Below are 23,182 nucleotides of genomic sequence, written 5' to 3' on the forward strand. Positions count from 1 at the left end.
AATTTCTGGTGGCTTTAGAGAAACTGCTAGTTCAGAAATAGAAGGGAAGAAGTGAGGAAAAGCTAAAGCCTTTGCAAGACTTGATCCTGGCTAATCTGATGGAGAGTTTCCTCCCCTCAGATGATTTCCCTCACAGTATCTACGCTTTTCACTTTATTTGGGTATATTGGTTAAAACTCCACCGGATTGTCATTGTGTTTTTATACATTTCCTTAAGAAAAATATTGATAATTTAGAATCATTAAATGATTATCAACTCTTTACCCAGTTGTGTGGATCTATCCAACTGCTTGAGAAACTCCTGAGTGAACAGGAGGAGAGTATTTATGGAGGAGAGAGACTCTTAAGTACTTTGCAGCCTAGAATACACCTAAAATTAGAAGAGAATCAAGATGAATTCATTGTCCGGGACTAGGTGCGCTGTTCAGTGAGGAACAGCCATTGACAATAAAGCCCTGAAGAAGAGCTTGGGGGTACAGCAAATTAAGTCACAAGACAAAGAAGAGTGAGTTACTGAGTTCCTGTTTTATCTCACTCCTCATAATCACAGTCTTATGAGGGGGGCTTTACTGACCCCATTATTTTCAAATGAGGAAACTGAGACCACCTAGAGTTAACTTCAGCAGGAGTTGGGATTCAAAACCAGATTCGTGTGATCAGACCTCATGCTCTTAAACTCTGACCATGTGGCAGAAGACAAACGACAATTTCAAAAATTTGCCTAGAGAATCTCCACTCCCACAAAAAAAGAGCAAACACTTGCCTTTTTTTTTTTTAGTTATTTCTGAGGTATACATTTTAAAGTAATAACGAATTATGATTTATAACATTATACCAGAACATATAAGATTTTTAGAAATTTCATGTAATGTCTGAAACATTTATGTTAACATATTTCCATACAAATAACCCAAAGAAAGTTTAGTATTAGTTGTTTTTTTGTTTTTTTTTTTATCCTGCAAGTTCTTATTAGTCATCAATTTTATACACATCAGTGTATACATGTCAATCCCAATCGCCTACACTTGCCTTCTTTTCATTCCTTTTGCAACAGAATTTCCTCCCAAATCTCTAATCTAGAACTCTGCTAACAATATTACCATTCTCTTACTGCATAATTTATAACACAAATTCATAACTCTTCTATGGGAATATGGATTCTTATATACAAAAAATCAAACTCATGGGTTATTTAAAACAAGTCCCAGTCATAAACTAGGACATGCCTAAGGGGAAACAAATATCTTTAAATTTAAAAACCTGCTGGAGGTAGTTGGTAGAGCTACATACAAACAAGTCCAGGATTTTCAGTCATTTCCTGAAATTACCTATTCTATTTTGCATCTTCACTTCTCAGGAGAAAAACAAATTACTGGTTATTAATATGGGAAATAATTAAGCAATTTTCACATATTCTATCATTTCTATCTACCCAAGTCTTCCTAAATTCCTTTCTCCATGAAATAGCCACAATTCTTATTTGTTTGCCATATCGTTATTGCAATACTCTATAAAGAAATCACAAGTAATAATAATACTATTTAACTCAGTCTAAAAATCTGATGGTTGATTCCTAGAAGTTAATTTTTTTTTTCTTTTATATCCAACAAAAACAATCAAGGGCTTTAGTGTTGCCACTGAGAGTTACTGGTTAAGGAAAAGAAAATGAAAGGCAGGTTAAGAGATGTGGAGTTCTTGCTAGAGCTGTTTCTTTACACAGGTAAATGAAGAAAACATATAAATATGCATTCGGAGATCAATGGGAGGTTCATTGATTGACTGTGGTGTTGACTCTTCCCACACCATGCAGCCAAGCCCACCAATCACCGGCCTGCAGAAAGCTCCGTGTCCACTGGCTCCTCGGGCAGCAGCTTTGGCAGTGGGTATAGCGTGGACAGTGAAGGAAGCAGCAGCACTGCAGGGGACACTAATCTATTTCCTATTCCAAGGATGTAAGTGGTGGTTTTTTTTTTCCCCCCACTGGAAAGTTAACAGCCTCATGAGTAAGCTTTACTTAACACTGAAAAGGAAATAACTAGATAATTATCCAAGTCTGAGTCAGTGTCCCTGAAGCTCTTCAACTGTTTATGCCTATGTAGAAAATAGACTGTTCAGGAAAGATTGGATTAATTTAGTGAATTCTCAGCATGAATGCTGGTCACCACCAGGACTACCTAATCAGTGCATTCTGTATTTAATAGAAAAACTGCTAAAATAATAATAGCTTAGCTATGCCTGAATCAAGTTCAGCAGCAGTAATGCATGGATGCTTTAATCGCATAATGCATAGATTAATTGATTTTGAATCAGGAGATATTTAAACATATTTAAAGAACTCATATATCACATTTGAAATAGCACATTGGGCTACTCATATAGACTTCTCAACTATAAATTCCTCTACCATTAAAATGGAAGGTTTTGAAGTGGATCCATATTTTCTAGAACAAATAACAAGCAGTACATAGGTCCCCAAATAGATACTCTTGGAATAAAGTTAATTTATAATACGTTAAGCCTCGAGAAAATCATATTGCAAATAAAATGCAAAACTAAAGCAGACTGTATTTAAAATGTGTTAGAATGGGTTTAGTCATATTGGTGGCAAAATCTAGCAGCATCCAAGATAAATCCAAGATAAATATGTTATCTCTATTCCAATATCAAAATCTAAACTTCCTGACTTTCTCCAGTAACTAGTTTTCTAAGTTTTCAAAAACACCATTGGGCCATGCAACTCCAGGATCTAGCCCAGGGTGAGCCCAGCCTGCTGCCTGGTTTTGTAAGGTCTGTGAAGAACTAAAAATGGCTTTTGCATTTTTAAATGTTTCCCCAAAACCCAGAAGAATAGCATTTTGTGACACATGATAATTACATGAATTTGAAATTTCAGTGTCCATGTATTAACTTTTATTGGAACACGGCCATACCAGTTTGCTGATGTGTTGCCTAATGTTGTCTGTGCTCTAGGGGCAGACTTGTATAATTACAACAGGGACCATTCAGATCATTCACTGTCTGGCCCTTTGCAAAGTGAGTTTGAAGATCCCTGGTCTGGGCCCTTGTTAGAGGGTCTTTTTCATTTTCTCTGTTAAGTGAAACCATCTCTGGGAGTGGAACTTCTATTTCTCATTGTTTTAATATCACGGTTTTTTATGAACCATTCCTTTTGTTCCCCAGAATAGTTCTAATATTTAGATAATGGCTCAAGTTTATAAAAGCAAAATAATGGGGAAAATGGATTTGTAAGGTGAAAAATGTGTTTATTTTGTGATTTTTGGGTTACATTTTTCCTACTTAAATTGACTAATTATTGGATCATCTGTCTATTTTTTTGAGACCTAGGCTGTGGATTCAATGGAGTTATTTGTATTTAATCAGTTCTTTTTTTATTGGCAGTTATTTCTAAAAGGAGTGTGATCTCATTAGTCCGCAGACTCTGATGATCCAATTTAACTGAAGAGAATTTCTACAAATTCATTACATTCCTCTCTCTCCAAGCTGTGAATATCATATAAATTTGTAAAGGTTTTGCACCATACATCACTTACTATCCTTCCAATTTATCTGTACCTTTCAAAATATATAATCTAACACTGATGATAAAGTTATAACTTTCAGAGCGTAAAATACATTATTTCCTCAATATCTGAATGTCTGAAGTGGAAGTAGATTGGTTTTTTTACATACAAACCACATTTCAATTTTGCTTTTTCCCATTTTCTTGTTTCTCTTGTAAATCAAAAGCTTTTAAAACTGCGTAGGAGGCTTTTGTTTTTTGCCATATGAGCCCAAAGAAAATTTGCTTTTCTAAAGCATTACAGGATATAAGTAAAAAGCAGTATTTGGTGGTTCTTTTCTATCTCTCTTTGTATCTAACACAGTTTTGCTTGGGCTAGCATAAGTGTTCAATAACTATTTGGTGATTGTTTAACAAAGATAAATTATAACCTGTGCAGTCAGAATGTTCTGAGATGAAGGTTATTTATTGGGAATTCAGAAAAACTGCATCCTTTATGACCCACAGTTACATTTCCTTTGTACTTCATTTAGCTTCACAGTGCAGCAAGTTTTGTGTGTAATCTTAGAAATGCACCTAATACACATTTTGGCTAAATACCAAATGTTAAAATCAGTTTTCATTAGAAGCAAATACTGCAGCTGAATAGCATCATTAAAATGTGAAATGTAGGCCTCAAGATCAAATAAAAATTATCAAAAAAATTTTTTATTACAATTACTAAAAATTATACTTATTTTGTTAAAGTTTGGCATAGTATAGGATAGTAATTTTTCAGTACTCTCATCTACTCGATTAGCACTACTAAAATGATCCTCACTTTCAATTGAGTTTGGCTCAGTAACAAGATGTGTTTTGGCCCGCTCTGCTTGTATAGTATACTGCTAGAGGTGAGATTGCTACTAAGTTATTAAGCTTTCTCCATGCCTAATCCTGGCAGACAAAGTTAATTTTTTTAATTTATCAACTCTTTGTCTTGAATCTCGTTGAAGTAATTACACAAATTGAAGTTTTGTGCATTGCTTAATCAAGACTTTTTTGTATATATTCAGATGCAAACTATATATAATTATATATATAATTTATAACATTTCTTCATGCACTTTATCCTTCACATAATCACTTAATAAAAATTTGTGTTTAAAACTTTGACCTAGAATTGTCGTCTTGGAACAATGTAATGGCTTTCAAGATAAAATGATTTTTGAATTTACATCAGTTCCTCTTTCATTATGTGCAGAAGCATTTCAGTAGAATGATGAGAGGATCTTTAGAGCAGTTTTCAAGTAAGATCTAATTGGAGTCTTAAGAAATAAGTATGGTTACATCTTCATCTGGTTGGGCAAACTAAATATTTTTGTAAGAGTAAGAATGAATTGTTAGTAAATACTGCTATGTTTGAATTATTGTCTAGCAAGTATAGTATCAAGACATTCCTTTGTTCAAGCATCATTTCTAACACTTAAGCATTTTTATTCCATCTTTTTAGAACATCTTATATAACTACATATAAAGGCAACTTCCAAATCTTTTGTACGCCATGTAGCTTTTTCTCTGAAGAAATAAGAAGTGACCTATAATCTTTTGGCTCTTACGTTATCAATATTCTGAACCCACAGTGCTCAGAGTATAATGAAATCTTCATCTGTTTGGCCTTCCAAGAAATTTAAGGCTGAAATTAAAAATGGTTTGCAGCCTTTGGCTGAATTCTAAAGCTGTTATGTACATATCTACCTATTAGTACTTTATATTTATTGAATATTATGATGTTTCAGACACTATGCTAAGCACTTACATACATTTTCCATGTGATTTTCCCATAACCAAATGGCAGCTCATGTTACTATCCTTAAATTACAAAAGAAGAAATAGTCTTCACCAGATTAAAAGATTTACCTTACATGACGTATAGCATAAAGAAGCAAAGCCAGAAGTAGAAACCAAGCTGTATGACTTCAAAAGCCAATGTGCTACACACAGCTGAAAATACAGGATGGATCTGAAAGAAATAATAATCCATGTAATTACAATATTATATTTATAAATTATTCAATTCAACATTTCCCTTCTCACCAAAGGATCTATACAACTCATCATAACAAAGTGTGAAGATATAAAAAACCCTTCTCCTTCTTGAGTTAAAAATGGCAGGAAAAAAAAAAAACCAATTCTAAAACAAAATTTGAAGATTTCATGATGGTCATGTCTTTGATAAATGAGTCCATGAACAGGACACTGAATTTTGTGATTTATTGTGTTTGTACAACATTTGCCATTCAAGTAATTTGTTGCAGGTCTGAATATATGATGTCATTCTATTTTTGCAAACTTGGACTCCTCATTTGCATTTAGGATTATAATTGAATATATAAACTTTTATTTCCTTTTTAAACAGAGGAAAGATGGGGCAGAATGGGCAAGAGACTATAAAACAGCCAGGAGTAGGCGTAGGACTAGCAGACACTGAAGGTAAGTCACAGTTTACAATACACTGGATTTTGGTTGTATCTGTATGCTATACTGTTTGCTTTGTTTTTGTTTTAATATGAATGTTAATTTCTAAGTACTAATACCAGAAGCACTAGGAAATAAGTCACCATTATCCATATGATCTATTAAATTAGAATGACTTTGTCACTTCATTTAACATTCATATTTAACATTTAAGCACTTTGGGAAACTACAAATTTTAAAGGGAAAGAAGAATGAGGATTACAGAACGAAACTTGAAGACTTTCTCAGGGAAAAAATATCTTGAAATTTAAAAAAATGTTTTTGTTTAAAATACTATACAAATAGAAAATCATGAAACCTCATTTAAGTCAATGGCAAGCCTTAAAAATGTGGAACTAAGAAGAAACTAATGGTGTAAAAATCTTTTTATAGAAAAAATAATGACTGAACTAACTTCTAAAGTGAAAACTTAATTTGAAATTAAACTTTGTTTTATTAAATAGTATTATAAATGTATTACAAAATGAAAAAAAAATCCTTTTCTTCCACACATAATCAGTATCTCTAAGATGCACAATGACTTATCCTTCGTTTAAAAAAATTTTTAACTAATGTTTTGATAAGATCTGATAGCACTGGTATCCATCATAACTTACACTCTCAAGAATTTTAACTATTCTAAGTACTTAACACTATTCCAATTACTTTTCACATATTATCTCATTTAATTCTTACAATTACCTATGAAGGTACTTGGTTTTACATGAAAAGAAACTGAAGTGCAAACATCATACAAGGTAAGAGCAAGTGATTGAATCCAGGAAAATGATGCCAAATCACACGCTATTAAAAATAATGATTAATGGCATGGTACCATATGGACATTCGATGGGGAAATAGGAAACCCAGATTTAAGGTTCAAATCTTGTCTTGACTGGTGACCTGATCTTTCTATCTTTAGAAACCTGATCTGAAAAATGCTGGGTCTAAGTGATGCTTAAGTTTCCTAGTGGACTTAAGTAGATATCACATATTTCTGGTTCTACTAAAAAATTTTCTTAGAACTCATTCAAAGACTGTGCTTCCTCTACTTGTTGCCATGGTCCCACGGTCCCATCCTCAATCCACCATTCCTTTTACCCATCTTCCTTCTGCATAAACTCATCAACTCTTGTCTACATGTTGATTGCCATCCAAGCTCACTGCAATTCAGACTCAGATGTCCACCAGGCATTTGTGCCGAACCAAGAAAATAAAAACCATATTAAAAATATATGTATTTAAAAAATAGGACATTTATGACTGGCAATTATTATATATGCGTGGAAGATGCTGAGAAACACAGCAGGGGGTAGGGAGGTAGCAGAAGAAAGCTACTGTCCCTAAAGGCTGGAGGACAGGGAGAGCTGAAACCAAGATAAGCCTGTCTGCTGGGATCAGGAGGTAAGGAAGAGACACAACAAAAGATAGAAATATATATTGAGATAGACAAGGATGGGGAGAAATATCCCAGTTTCTCCCTTCCTCCCCTTCTCCAGTCTCTGCCAGGGCCTGGTCAAATCAGCTGGAAGCCAACTAACAGGGGAGCCTGGAAAACATGCTAGGGAGCAGCTCTTTTGAAAGCAGGGCAGAGAAAGACCAAAGATGCATCCAAGGGCACACAGGCATAGGGCTGGTACAATACTTTACCTGGAAATTCCATAGATGCATCAAACTACATATGCCCTGAATTCAGTTTTTCCTCTTTCTCCTCCTATACTTGTCTATCACTCACAAAATCTGTACCTATTTACACCGTAATTTTCATATTGTGTTATCACTGTTCTTTGACTTAAATTTACCGATTTCTATGCCTGTCTCCTTCATAAGGCTGAACAACTCTCAGACCAGAGCTATGATTTATTCATCTTGGTGTACCAGCACTTAGCAGAAAGCCTTGCCCATAAAGTTGCTTCAAGAATGTTTAAGTAATGAATAAACAATATAATCTTATATTAAGGTAATGGCCATTGATTTTCATCTGACTCTATACTTCATGTATACAGAGAAGGAATTCATGGGCGCTTTTTCCCAAAAGTTTTAGCTACTTAACTTCATCATTCTCTTAACCTTGAAGTTTATAAATAAAATTATTTTAGTATAGATGTTAACATTTGAAAAGAATAGAAATTGTTCATCCTAATGCTGCCTTCTTATTTCCTATCAGTCCCACACAAAACATGCTTGTTTTCCAAGAAGAAGCCAGTCGTAGGCTGCTTTATATTTTATTTAAACTTATGAGTCAATGGGTTTATATTTTAGTGAACTGACCCTTATCAACAGTTAATCTCAGATTAGTTACTGAGCAGAGGGGTGGGAGTTAAGAATGGGAACCATATGGAATATGTAATGTAATGTGAGTCATGCCCTTTTGGCAGCAATATTTTGGACAAATTATTTTTGACTGAGTTACTTATGACATTTTGACAATAAGCACATTTACAAGTAACGCATTTATGTGAAGTTATGAGTAGTTCTATAAGAGATACATAAGAGATTGCTAATAATACGAAAAAGAAAACTGTAATAAATATTAAACCTTTATAGGAAAGTTGTACTTCAAAATCCAGCAGGTATACCCTGGACCAGCTACAGGGATATTCTGGCCTCAGAGAGGCTGCCAGTGGGCTAGCAGTGCCCTGGCTGCAGCAGGGTCCCTGCCCCCACGTGAACAGTAGCATACAACAGAGAGGGGTATCTCAGTTAGGCCTAGCCACGTGCCAGAGTCAGAAAGCATCCATGTCTAACAACAAACAAAAAAGTACCACGTGAAGTACTGTGATGATTAAAGTTCCAAGTGAAGAAATTTTACTTAGATACCAAGTAAATATACATTATACTTGTAGGAGCTTTAAAATGGAACACAAAATTTCTCCATTTATTTAGTCGAGTCTTCAAAATCTATGAAAAAATTCTTTTTCATTTTCACCTTTCTTTGCTTTTCTGTATTATTTTTCACAGGGTGTAGTGTGTACACTTACAATTAATGCACTAGAAAGTCCCCTCCTTTGAAATAGTATAACAAAAACACAAAACAAATTGGTACTGATCATATCAAAGGAAATAGCTAAATAAGGAGACAAAATACTTGGTATAGATTCATTTTATAAATCATTTCATTAAGACCTTTTCACTATGCTCTTCATGTAATAAAATTTTCATATCGTTAGTAAATTTTAAAAAGAAATCTAAAAAAAAATAAATTAAAAAAAAAAGAAATCTAAAATAATATTTCAATATAGTTTTCTTTTAAACTATGGTCAGACAACAATATTTACTGAGCAAATGCTATGTGCCAAGTACTGTGCTACATACAATGATTAAGACAGACTGCCCTCATGGAGCTTACAATCTAGTGAGAAGAGTAAATGTTAAACATTTATTACAAGTGTGATAAAGAAGATGTGGCACATATATACAATGGAATATTACTCAGCCATAAAAAGGAACAAAACTGAGTTATTTGTAATGAGGTGGATGGACCTAGAGTCTGTCATACAGAGTGAAGTAAGTCAGAAAGAGAAAAACAAATGCCATATGCTAACGCATATATATGGAATCTAAAAAAAACGGCACTGATGAACCTAGTGGCAGGGCAGGAATAAAGACGCAGACGTAGAGGACGGACTTGAGGACACGGGAGTGGGGGAAGGGGAAGCTGGGACGAAGTGAGAGAGTAGCATTGACATATATACACTACCAGATTTAAAATGGATGGCTAGTGGGAAGCTGCTGCATAGCACAGGGAGATCAGTTCGGTGTTTTGTGTCCACTTAGAGGGGTGGGATAAGGAGGGTGGGAGGGAGGCGCAAGAGGGAGGGGATATGGGGATATATGTATACATATAGCTGATTCACTTTGTTGTACAGCAGAAACTAACACACCATTGTAAAGCAATTATATTCCAATAAAGATATTTAAAAAAATCTTTATGAACAATTTTACATTAAGAAGAGTATATAGGCACAGGTTGGGGAGAAAATTATTGAATCAGACAGAAATTTATTTGTTCTAAGCAGATAAGAAGAAGATACCAGTTTAAAGTGTAAGATTTTGTTTTGTCCCCATAGAAATATGGACTCAACCTTGTGTTGGACTTGAGGTATATGTATGATGTAAATTTTGTCAGTTTTGAGTGATCCAGAGGATTTCTTTCACTTCCTTTTGTTGTCAGTCAACATAAACAGCCAATTCATGGGAAAACAAAGAACAGACAAAACAGTTAGTTCAATTTGTTTTTAAACATATAGTTTCCTGACCAGAATTTTCCTCTTTTAATTCTCCACCATAGCATCAGAAAAATAGTGTCTCTTTGTAGATTAGTACAGTTTTCTTGAAATTGTAAATATGGCAATATTCCACTTCATCTTGAACCTTTCATATTATTCATCTAAGCACTTTGTTTTGTGAACACCTTGGTCCACTCTAAGTGAAATTGATCTACAACGATATGCCCTAGGATGGTCATACTTTAAATCAGACATATATCATAGATTTTAAGTAATCTTCTTTAGACAGTCTGTTTTCATAAAATTTTTATTCTTGTTTTGGAATTATAGTGTACAGAATGCAAAAAGTAATGTTTTGTGGGACTGAAATTTTGTGTTGAACACGTTGGGATTTTTTTTTTAATGCTAAATAGCTGTGTCCTTATTCTACTTATTGAGCAAGTCTACTTATTCTAGGTTCTGATTTTTAAAAATCTACTATCCTCTTAATCATTTTCTCTAACAATGATACATCTTCTGTACAGCAGTGACATAAATTTTAATCCTAGCATGAGATTAATTCAGTGGGTCAGAATATAAGATCAATCAAAAGTTCTGGAATTCTGACCTAAGTTGTAGTGGAAAATAGTAATAGTCTTGTGGGCTATCTCTACTAATGAATGGTTGAACGCCCACAGTTTAAGTAAGTGCACAAAGTAAGGAGCGAGTAAGGACCATGTGCGACGCGTGATTAACGTTCTTTAAATTGTAGCTATTATTAAATGAGAAGTGGATATAAGAGAGAGCCATTTGGATCCCATTCAAAAGAGTGATATTAGTCAAGACAAAATCTTGGAAGAGCTAGACCACTTCCTATAAAGATTTAGATCAAATCCATTAGACTTTCCAAGTCTGACAAGTGTTTTCCCAGTTTACCTTAAAAACTTCGAATACCCTCAAAATAGACGATCTGGTTCTTTCCCACATTTTTAAAATTTCTAATTGTGTTATCTTTGCTGGTGGGCATCCATGTATATTACATACAGTGACTGACTTGACCCACTTTTTCTTCTAAACCAGGTGTTCACAAGCTTTAGCAGCAGGCATTAGGATTGTGACTTTGTATGAAGCTTAATTTGCCTGGCTGCGTGCATTTAAAGAACAAATAACCCTAATACATCATTTATTCTCTTAAGTATCTTTGGAAGCCTGAATTTAATTACTCAATTTCAATTTTCAGTGGGCCAGAACAAATAAACCTCTACTACTGTAGAAATATGCTAAGGTCTACTCACACATGTGTTCAGATACTTGAGTGTGTGAAAGCACATCACCTAAGGATGTGATGTGGAGGGGTTTAGGGTAGAGAGCAAGATTTGATTTAATATATTATTTGAAGTGGGTTTTTTTTTTAGAAAAAAAAGCATAACAATTTATGTAGAAATAATGGAAATCTATAATAACCACAACAATCTCATTTTAACTGGCATCTCAAGTCTATTTTATATAGGTATATATTTCATACATAGCTCTAACAGTGATTAGTTTGAATCCTTGTTAGGTGAATGGACATATTTTGCAAAGTCCATGAAGCAAGTGTACAACAGAAATGACTTCCTGAATTAAACCAAGAAAAATCTAGGCCCCAGGATTGGAGTCCTCTATCTTGTTGTCTTGCTTTGAGAAATACACAAAAAAAGGTTTTTAAAAGTATTTTCTCCAAGTATTTTCTCTTTTTAAATAGGGAAAAGAAAATGGAGTAAATGATAGTTATCTCTCTAGGGGGTTGTAGATTGGAATATCCAAGTGCTCTATGTAAAATACTCATTTAATTTCCTCATTTCCCTGTCCAACTGTGTTGTTTAAAAATTAGCTTGCAAAGGCAAAAATACAAAACCATTCTGGAAGACCCCCCAACTAGAACAGAATAGCAACTGTTACTAGGGCATCCAGAGAGTCCCTCAGCAAATGCTGTGGCTAACGGCACTAGGATTAGCCCTGGGGATGCAGTTTGGAATGTGGCATAATCCTTGGCCTCCAGGAGTTCCCAGCAGAGTTCCCACAACTCAGATGATAGTTAACACTCTTGTTCCTGAAGAAAAATTCATGACGACTCCAGACATTCCCATTTCTTCAGGCTCTGTTTCTAATTAAACCAAGGAACTTTCAAATTAAATACGTAATGCCTTTTTTGTGTCTTCTATCACTTCCCCTTTTATCATTTTGGAAGTTTCCTAATTCTCTTCATTTTACCGAGGTCAAGAATGATCTTTCAAGGAGTTAATTTTTAACTTAAAAAGTATCTGTATTTTGTTCCGTTTTACTAAAGCTGACAATAGATAAAATTTATTGACAACCTATTTATATTGTAGATGTGTTGTTAAAATTAACAAGGAATTGTGATGTTATCTGATTTTTACCTCAATTTTGAGGTCAGGATATTGTCAAAAACAATGTGATTAGTGGATTCTTTTGTGTCATTTGATTATTTGTCCTACACATATTGTCTTTAAAAACAAACCACCATGCACATTATATTGTAAAATTGTTTTCCATCGACTGAATATGTTTCGTTGTTTGTGAGCTTGTTGCCCTAATTTGACTGATACATCGTTTTCTTTTTTATATTTTTTAAGTTGCTTAGTGATCAATATGAGTATGTCTATTATGTGCAAGACATTGTGTTAAAAAATTTGGATGCTATAGAGGTCAATTTAATGTATACGCGGATCTGAGGGAGCTTACGATCTAGTGTGGTCCTGTCTCGTCATCAACCAGTAGGCATGCATGCTTAACCAGTGTGTACAGTCATTGAGCAATGGCATTGGTTGGAGACTGTGCCATACCCCTTGTTAACTATTTTATCACCTTTAATAACAGCAATGCAAGGAAGAATTAGGATGAAAATTCATAAGTGAGAGAGCAAATTATGTGCTTTGGGATTTGAAAGCATTGCCAAATCTGTAGGAGTCAGGGGGCATGGTTTTGTGAGAGAGGTAACAGGTGGTGACTGCTTTGGAAGGTGGACAAACTCTAAACATGTGGCAATGGGAGAGGCAAATTCCAGACTGAGGGAACAATCTGAGGAAAGATACAAATGGAAGAAAGGATTAGGGGTATGTAGGGGAAAGGTAATTCAGTGCAACTGGAGCAAAGCCTGCTGGGGAGAGCAGAGAAATTGGATCTAACTTGTACAAAGTTAGATCAGACAAGGGAGTTCAATGCTTCTGTGGAAGTGCGAAGCTATTAAATGTTAATGAGGAATTTAGACAGTATCAATGCTTAACAATATTGAATTTTCTATGGAAGAGCAAAGGTAGACCTCTTTTTTATTCAAATCCCCTCTTAGGACTTTTCAAGGATTGAAGTAAATATAGGCTATCCAAGTAGAAACAATGCATATTATATAGTTGGACTGTGAATCTAGAGTTCAGGATATAGGTCTCAATTATGCAGAGTCATGAGGTAGTAACATTTGTGGGGCACTTAACATGAACCAGGAGCAGAGAGGAGCATTATCTCTTCCAAGCTGCAACCACCAATACAAGAAAAATCTCAGTAACATCTAATAGACTTTTTTCCCCCTGCAAGTCATACAGGGAGATTGAAAATCAGAGGATTTTAGTGCCATTAGGGGCAAAGTCAAGACCCAAACCCAGTTGTGTCTGATACTAAAGTCCATACTTTTAACCAGCACGGTGCTGCCTCCCAGGAGTTAGAAGTTGTTGAAGTTACTGAGAAGAATGAACAGTGCAGAGGGCGTTTGTTCAGTCCAGGGTGTGAGTAACATAACATGTTAACAAAGGGTTGCATCCAGTCCTTTTAAAATGACAAATTAAATCCCTGACTTTTATCCCTAAACTTAAATACAAAAATATGAGGGATCAAATTTATAAGTAATTTTATTTATCATTTCTTCTTTAATCATTTGTTTAGATATTCTTTACACACACAGAAGATATTAGGTACATAATGATTTCTATTTTCTTCTAGCTCTTTTGTGGTGTGAAAGGTAATATTGAATTCTTTAAATAAATTTTGCTTATTCCATGTGATGAGGTAATAGTCAAGAAATGTTCCTGGAAACATTTGTTGAATAAGCTTTCCTTTCCTCACTAATATGAAATACCATATCAATCATACTCAAAATTTTCAAGAATATTCATGGCTGGTAATGAACTTTATGGAATATTTCGTTGACCTTTCAGTCTATTTGTATCTGTCAGTGCCAGTCTCATTGTTATTCTGACTTTATTTTCAGTTTTTTCTAAATTAGACTGTTTTTACCCATTTTTTTTTAATATTAAAAAAAAAAACTTTAGTAAGGCCAGACACTATAAAACTCTTAGAGGAAAACATAGGCAGAACACTCTATGACATAAATCACAGCAACATCGTTTTTGACCCACCTCATAGAGAAATGGAAATAAAAACAAAAACAAACAAATGGGACCTAATAAAACTTAAAAGCTTTTGCACAATAAAGGAAACCATAAACAAGATGAAAAGACAACCCTCAGAATGGGAGAAAATATTTGCAAATGAGGCAACTGACAAAGGATTAATCTTCAAAATTTACAAGCAGCTCATGCAGCTCAATATCAAAAAACAAACAACCCAATCCAAAAATGGGCAGAAGATCTAAAGAGACATTTCACCAAAGAAGATATACAGATTGCCAAAAAACACATGAAAGAATGCTCAACATCGCTAATCATTAGAGAAATGCAAATCAAAACTACAATGAGATATCACCTCACACCGGTCAGAATGGCCATCATCAAAAAAATCTACAAACAATAAATGCTGGAGAGGGTGTGGAGAAAAGGGAACCCTCTTGCACTGTTGGTGGGAATGTAAATTGATACAGCCACTATGGAGAACAGTATGGAGGTTACTCAAAAAACTAAAAATAAGACTACCATATGACCCAGCAATCCCACTACTGGGCATATACCCTGAGAAAACCATAATTCAAAAAGGGTCATGTACCACAATGTTCATCACAGCTCTATTTACAATAGCCAGTACATGGAAGCAACTTGACATTGACAGATGAATGGATAAAGAAGATGTGGCACATATATGCAATGGAATATTATTCAGCCATAAAAAGAAACGAAATTAAGGTATTTGTAATGAGGTGGATGGACCTAGAGACTATCATACAGACTGAAGTCAGAAAGAGAAAAACAAATACCATATTATAACACATATATACGAAATCTAAAAACAAACAAAATATGGTTCTGAAGAACCTAGGGGCAGGACAGGAATAAAGACACAGACGTAGAGAATGGACTTGAGGACACAGGGAGGGGGAAGGGTAAGCTGGGACGAAGTGAGAGAGTGGCACTGACATATATACACTACCAAATGTAAAATAGCTAGTGGGAAGCAGCCGCATAGCACAGGGAGATCAGCTCGGTGCTTTGTGACCACCTAGAGGGGTGGGATAGGGAGGGTGGGAGGGAGACGCAAGAGGGAGGAGATATGGGGATATATGTTTATGTATAGCTGATTCACTTTGTTATACAGCATAAACTAACACACCATTGTAAAGCAATTATACTCCACTGAAGATGTTAAAAAATAATTTTTAAAAACTTTAAAACTCTCTTTGTTGAGAAGCAAAGGAAGTTCCACATGAATATTTCTTGACATTATATTAAAATTCTAATATAATTTTGATGGAATTGACATCGTTACATCAAATATTTTCTTACTCATAGACATGGTATATCTGTATACGCCAATGTGCACATGACAATTTTTGTATGTATGATATTAGACAAGTTACTCATATTCTCTAAGTCTCTGATTCCCAGTCTACAAAAGTAAGAATAACAATAGTATTTACCTTATCAGTGTGTTGCAAGGATTCATGGAAATAACGAGTGTAAGGCGCTTGGCACTGTGGCTGGCACGTAGTCAGTAAATGCTGGCGGTCATTGTCCCAGTCATTGCCTATATCATGTAAGTGAATACTTCTGACCTGATTTTCCCCAAGACTTTTAAACTCATGTTTTCTAAAATGGTTTCTTTTTCTGCCTTTGGCATTCCACCAGAAAAGACGTTTTCAAGGTCCTACATTTTCCAGTTTGTTTTGAAAAGATGATACATATATTTATTACAGTATTTCAAACTACTCTTCTTCCCAGAATATATCTGATGTGATCCCTTGTATAGTAATGTCTCCCCTCTATGAAGGATGTCTTTTCTAGACCTTATTATGCTTTACTAAATGGCCTGAGTTTAAAATTCAGTGCTACTGATTTCTAGTCCTGGATTACTCACTGGGAATTTAACATTGAAAGCATATCCTAAAAATTGTCTATTATTGAAATAAAAAATAATTCTGGGTCTTTACTGTGAGCCAGATTCATCACTGGAGGTTATTAATTGACCACTAAAAACGAATTAAATGAATTAAATTTCTGGAATAGATCTTGACTGTTTCTTAGCCTTAAGCACACATCAAAGAATTGGCAATTGCTAAATTTAAGCCCAGAATATTTTAGACTTTCAGGGATTAATATCTCTAATGGCAGTTTTTAATATTTTTTGAAAATGTCTTCTTTGCCTAGAAGTCCCCAAACTGCTTGCGTTGGGAGTTGGTGCTCTGATTTATTTATGGGAGAGAGGCTTTTGAGTCAAGATAAGGACATTAAAACATAGCAAAGCGTAGTGAATGAACATAAACTAAGAATATTCTCTTAGCATAGTTGTAGAAAATTAACAAAACAAGACATATAAATATTACAGATATATAGTTTTACTTTGTTCTAAATGCCTTTACATTATCCGGTTCATTGTCACAAAACAGTAGGGGATATAAATATAGAATAATGATTTTGATTTTAAAGTTATGGAAACAGAGACATAGAACAATGACACCATTCACCCAGAGTCAACTAATTAAACAGTGTGGGTTAAAATCTACAGATATATACTCTAATATCAACTGACTCTTGCCTGTTGTACTTTCCAAGATTGTTTTACATTAATGGTTACAGTGTTATTGCATGAAAAATAAATGTATAAAACTAGCTGCAACTATTGGAAAGAAAAATAACATTGTTGATGATTATGGCCAATTAACTAAGATTAATATCAATTACATTATAGGTACTATGTAGCTTATAAAACCATTTTAAATCTTGTTCTATCTGATATTTAAAATGTCCATAAAATTACTGTACTCAAAACAGCAAGAGATATAAAGAAGATTCCGATATTCCTATAAACCTAATTAAAATACATTACATACAAAGGAAGGTTAAGAATCCATACGATGTCTCAACAGCAATAATGGACACTTAAAAGAGGGTCATGGGTAATGCCCTTGAAATTCCAAGTGGGAGAGAGTATAAACTAAAATTCTATCCACAAACTATCCATTAAGTATAAGGGTTGAATAAAATCATTTTGGGATGTCTAGGTCTCAAAAAATTTTAGGTCTCCATGCTACCTATCTGGAAGTTACTTGAGGGTATGTTCCACCAACATAGAGAATAAACCACACTCAAACACACACTGACCCCTCCCCCCCCCACACACACACAACTTGGGAGCCAAGAGACAAGAAGGGTAGAGAAAAGAAGAGGGGACGTCAATGGTGAAATGAGGAGATTCTAAGGACAGTAGTCATGCAGCAGGCAGAGAGAACACATGGGAAAATCTGATCAGATATGGTGAGTTCTAGCTGCAAGAGGATGACGAGTGAGGTAGTGTGGGAAGGAAAAGAGGAATTGACTGGCGTCAGTATCTAGCCAAGTGAAAAATGGTCTTCAGAGGGGTTAAGTACTCTTGGAAATTTTGAGAACAGTTAGGAATAGGTACATAGAAAGCAAAGCAAATTGTAAAACACAGTAATTAATAACTTGAGGATAAAACACAAAAGAAATCTTTAAGTAAACAACTCCATGAAATACCCAGTGGTCTCAGAAGTGAACAATATTAGTCACATTAATGTAAATTCCAAACATTAGTTTAATCAAGAGTGTAACATAACTATATGTCAAGGAGGAGGAAGGCTAACTCTTCATCTACCAAAATTTAAATATCAATAAATTATGAAGGCAACACAAAACTATTCTGAGAAATATGAATATAAAGAACCAGAGAAACAGATAAAAAGAGTTGACAGATTTTTCTTGGCAATTTTATTAAGGGTTTGGGGAAATGAGGAGTTGGGCCAAGGGAGAATTGATTTTTGAAAAAGAAGTCATAAAATTATGTAAAATGATTCAATCTTTTGATATATGAGGAAATAAAAAATGAGGGATAATGATCAAACAGTGTTAACAAGTATGAGAAAAAAAGTGGCAGTTTGTAATAAATAATTTCCTATTATTACCCTAAATGATTATGAATATCCATTCTCTTAAAACTTTTTTGTTAATAGTTATTGCAACTAAGTACTCTGTTTAACATACTCATTAAAGATATTCTGATAGCACCAATGCTATACACAGGGAGCTTTTTCACTTTTAAGAAATTTAACTGTAACCAATAACAATAAAATACAAAATCTCTGGGGAAAAAATGCTGTAGAATTCAAACTACCAAGTAGTTTTAACCTTTTTTTCACTTCACTCAAAAGTCAAAATGAATTTTCTAAATGCCCAGCAAGAAATAAATTTCAGAATTTTGGAAAATGCAAAATTCATTGAAGATAATTCATTTTTCTACCATTTAGGTTATTAGTTACTTTCTCTAACTGAAACATTCTGATTTATTTTATCCAGAAAGTCATTTGGAAATTTATATAACTTTCTACAGGAAAAAAAAAAAAACCCTACATTTAAGTAAAAAAGAGTAGAACTGACAAAATAACCCCCCCACAAAAACAGCACATTTCACAAAAGTAGCCCTTGCTCAACCAAGTAACACTTTCCCTAAAGGAACCAATTCTACAGATAAGAAAGTAACCCAGACAAGAGGTAATACACTCTGAGGAAAGTCCACACTGCTTCTTTATTAAGTGACTGTTAGTCTCTAAAAAAATCAATATATTCTGCTATTTGCTTTGCGACAATACAATTGCAGAAAAGAAGCATTTGCCTGTTTAAATCTTTTATTTTAAAAATATGCTTTGCTATGTACTCAAGTCATCTTTTGCATTTGAGTATTTTCCTCTACCAAGCAAATGCAATTTTAGACTATCACAGAAGATGCTTCTTATCCATTAAATAACATACCACTGTGATTTCTGTAATTTACATAACCCTCTGAAGCGCAGACAACTATCACTGGTGTATGAAATACTAAGTAGCAGTAACAGGGCTTTACCTTACATGTTTTATTGTGACATTGTTGCTATTGAATAAATAAATATATATACATATACATATTATCCATTCTACTTGATGACTTATCCTCTCAAAAAACCCAACACATCCTCCTTAACGGCAATAACCACAGCAACATTACAACTGACATTTATTTGCTAAACATTTTGCTGGGATCTTTAAAAATTTGGCAGCTCCATTCTCACAATAACCCTCTACAATAGATATTATAATATTTATGATATTCCCAATGTCTAGCACTGAGACTTCTACAAAATACCCACACAATAAATATTTTTTGAATCAAGACATTAAGACTCCAAGAGACTAAAGGATAAATCAAGCCTAGTAATACACCTGTGAAATTGAATATTTACGCAAAAAATATTTCGTAAGATGCTATGGAAAACCCAAACGAACTTTTTGGCCAACCCAATGTATCAGATTTTAGTGTAGTTTTGTTTTGTTTTGCTAGAAGATAGAATGGAAGACTACAGCTCTTAACCTATAAACTCTTCCTCTTCCTATATTTTATAGTTCAGGTTTGGTTGCATTAGTCTTCCAATCAGTTTCTCATTTCCTCACTTAGGCAATTGCCAAATTCTTGAAGATTTTACCTCTTAAGTACTTTTTAAATGTCTTCTCTCTTTTCCATCCCAGTGACTGCCCAATTTTAGGTTTTCATCACAGCTTACCCAGAGAACTTCCTAATTTCCTAATTGTTCTCTTCGCCTATAGTATCATCATCTTCAAAATCATCTTTGATGGCACTGTCTAATCTGGCTTTGTCACTCTTCAGTATAAAAAATTTCTGGGGACCCCTATTGGCCACCTGACTCTAGCAAGGTTCTAATACAACAAGCCCCTCCTTCTACCTCTCCAGTTTATCTCCTGGCATGTTCCCTCCCCCACTCTATATCCTGTTATATCAAAACTGCTTACGTTTGCTCATGCTGTTTTCTTAATATGATCACCGCTTCTCAAATGGCTTTATCTCGGAAGACGTCTATTCATCCTTTGAGGCCCACTCCTCACCTTACCTCTTCCAAGAAGCTATCTGTGGCACGCACTCCCACTGGCTCTGTTAAGGAAGTCTTCTCTTTGTACCCTCAGCGCCCCTATCATCGCATTAACCACATTGTATTGTAATGATCTTGTTAAGTTCTATCTCCTCACCAGACTGCGAGCTGAAATGACTGAGGTGAAGAGATGGAGGGTTAGAGAGATACATGGAAGCATTTCTTAGCTTATATCATTGAAGGGTTTTTTTTCCTCAAGGACAATTAAGAATAATTGCTTTCTTAAGCTAAAGGCAAAAATAAAACATTAAATACTACTGATGAAACATAAATTATTTGGTATGTAAAGACTTACAAAGGCATTAGTAAAGTAATGCTTTCCAGTTTGTGTGTAGTGTGTGTATGTGTGTGTGTGTGTGTGTGGCTGTGAAAAGTTGGAGTCAATATATGTGTACATTGCTGAAGAATGCATAAATAAATCACATGATATGCAGGTAAAGGAATACTATGCAGCTGTCAGAAAAAAATGACCTAGACTTACATATAAGAAAATCAGTAGATTTCAAAAACATAACTTTGAGTGGGAAGGAAATGAGTAGCAAGAGATTTTTTTATTGAAGTATACTTGATTTACAATGTTGTGTTAATTACTGCTGAACAGCAAAGAGATTGTTATACATATATATACATTCTACTTTTTTAATATTCTTTTCCATTATGGTTTGTCATAGGATACTGAATATAGTTCTCTGTGCTATACAGTAGGACATTGTTGTTTATCCATTCTATATATAAACGCTTATAGCTGCTAACCCCAACTTCCCACTCCATCTCTTCACCAAACCTCTCCCCCTTGGCAGCCACTAGTCTGTTCTCTATGTCTGTGATTCTGTTTCTGTTTCATAGATAGGTTCATTTGTGTCATATTTTAGATTCCACATGTAAGTGATACCATACGGTATTTGTTTTTCTCTTTCTGACTTACTTCACTTAGTATGATAATCTCCAGTTCTATCCTTGTTGGCTGCAAATGGCATTATTTCATTCTTTTTTATGGCTGAGTAGTATTCCTTTGTATATATGTACCACATCTTTATCCATTCATCTGTTGATGTACATTTAGGTTGTTTCCATACCTTGGCTATTGTGAATAGTGCTGCTATGGACATAGGGGTGCATGTCTCTTTTTGAATTAGAGTTTCATCTGGATATATGCCCAGGAGTGGAATTGCTGGATCATATGGTAATTCTATTTTTAGTTTTCTGAGGAACCTCCATACTGTTTTCCACAGGGACTGCACCAACTTACATTCCCACCAACAGTGTAGGAGGGTTCCCTTTTCTCCACAGCCTCTCCAGCATTTGTTATTTGTAAACCTTTAAATGATGACCATTCTGACTGATGTGAAATGGTACTTCATTGTAGTTTTGATTTACATTTCTCTAATAATTAGCGATGTTGAGTATCTTTTCATGTGCCTGTTGGCCATCTGTATTTCTTCTTTGGAGAAATGTCTCTTTAGTTCTTCTGCCCACTTTTCAATTGGATTGTTTGTTCTTTTGTTGTTGAGTTGTATGAGCTGTTTGCATATTTTGGAAATTAAGGCCTTGTCGGTCTCACCATTTGCAAATATTTTCTCCCATTCTGTAGGTTGTCTTTTCATTTTGTTTATGGTTTCCTTTGCTGTGCAAAAGCTTGTAAGTTTGATTAGGTTCCACTTGTTTAGTTTTGTTTTTATGTCTGTTGCCTTGGGAGACTGACCTAAGAAAACATTGATATTATTTATGTCAGAGAACTTATTCCTAAGTATTTTATTTTGGGGGGTCTGATTTTAAAAGGCATTTAAAAAAGAATAAATTTATTTATTTATTTATATTTTACTTTTGGCTGCATTGGGTCTTTGTTGCTGCATGTGGGCTTTCTCTAGTTGCAGCAAGTGGGGGCTAGTCTTTGTTGCAGTGCATGGGCTTCTCATTGCGGTGGCTTCTCTTGTTGCAGAGCATGGGCTCTAGGCGAGCGGGCTTCAGTAGTTGTGATGCATGGGCTCAGTAGTTGCAGCATGCGGGCTTAATTGCTCCGTGACATGTGGGATCTTCCCGGACCAGGGCTCGAACCCATGTCCCCTGTGTTGGCAGGCGGATTCTTAACCACAATACCACCCGGGAAGTTCAAAGGCATTGTTTTTTCACATTCCCTTTCTGATATTTCATTGTTGGTGTAAAGAAATGCAACTGATTTCTGTATGTTAATCTTGTGTCCTGCTACCTTGCTGAATTCATTTACAAGTTGTGGTAGTTTTTGTGTGGAGTCTTTAGGGTTTTCTTTTTATAGTATCATATCATCTGCATAAAATGACAGTTTTACCTCTTCCCTTCTAATTTGGATACTTTTTATTTCTTTTTCTTGTCTGATTGCTGTGGCTAGGACTTCCAATACTATGTTGAGTGGAAGAGGTGAGAGTGGACATCCTTGTCTTGTTTCAGATTTTAGCGGGAAGGCTTTCAGCTTTTCACAATTCAGTATTATATTGGCTGTGAGTTTGTCATAAACAGCTTTTATTATCTTGAGATATGTTCCCTCCATACCCACTTTGGTAAGAGTTTTTATCATGAATGGATGTTGAATTTTGTCAAATGCTTTTTCTGCAT

At 34.7% G+C, this 23,182-nt stretch overlaps 1 protein-coding gene across 1 annotated transcript in view; it reads left to right on the forward strand.

Annotated features, from left to right (window-relative positions):
• Positions 1-23,182, forward strand: part of PCLO (piccolo presynaptic cytomatrix protein) — a 384,092-nt gene that overhangs the window by 330,513 nt on the left and 30,397 nt on the right. The window contains exons 21-22 of the mRNA XM_036863834.1: positions 1,811-1,952; positions 5,916-5,989. Coding sequence (XP_036719729.1) covers positions 1,811-1,952; positions 5,916-5,989 — 216 coding nt within the window. The remainder of the gene's footprint in view (positions 1-1,810; positions 1,953-5,915; positions 5,990-23,182) is intronic.

Source organism: Balaenoptera musculus, chromosome 9, assembly GCF_009873245.2.
Source record: "Balaenoptera musculus isolate JJ_BM4_2016_0621 chromosome 9, mBalMus1.pri.v3, whole genome shotgun sequence".
NCBI classification, from domain to species: Eukaryota; Metazoa; Chordata; class Mammalia; order Artiodactyla; family Balaenopteridae; genus Balaenoptera; species Balaenoptera musculus.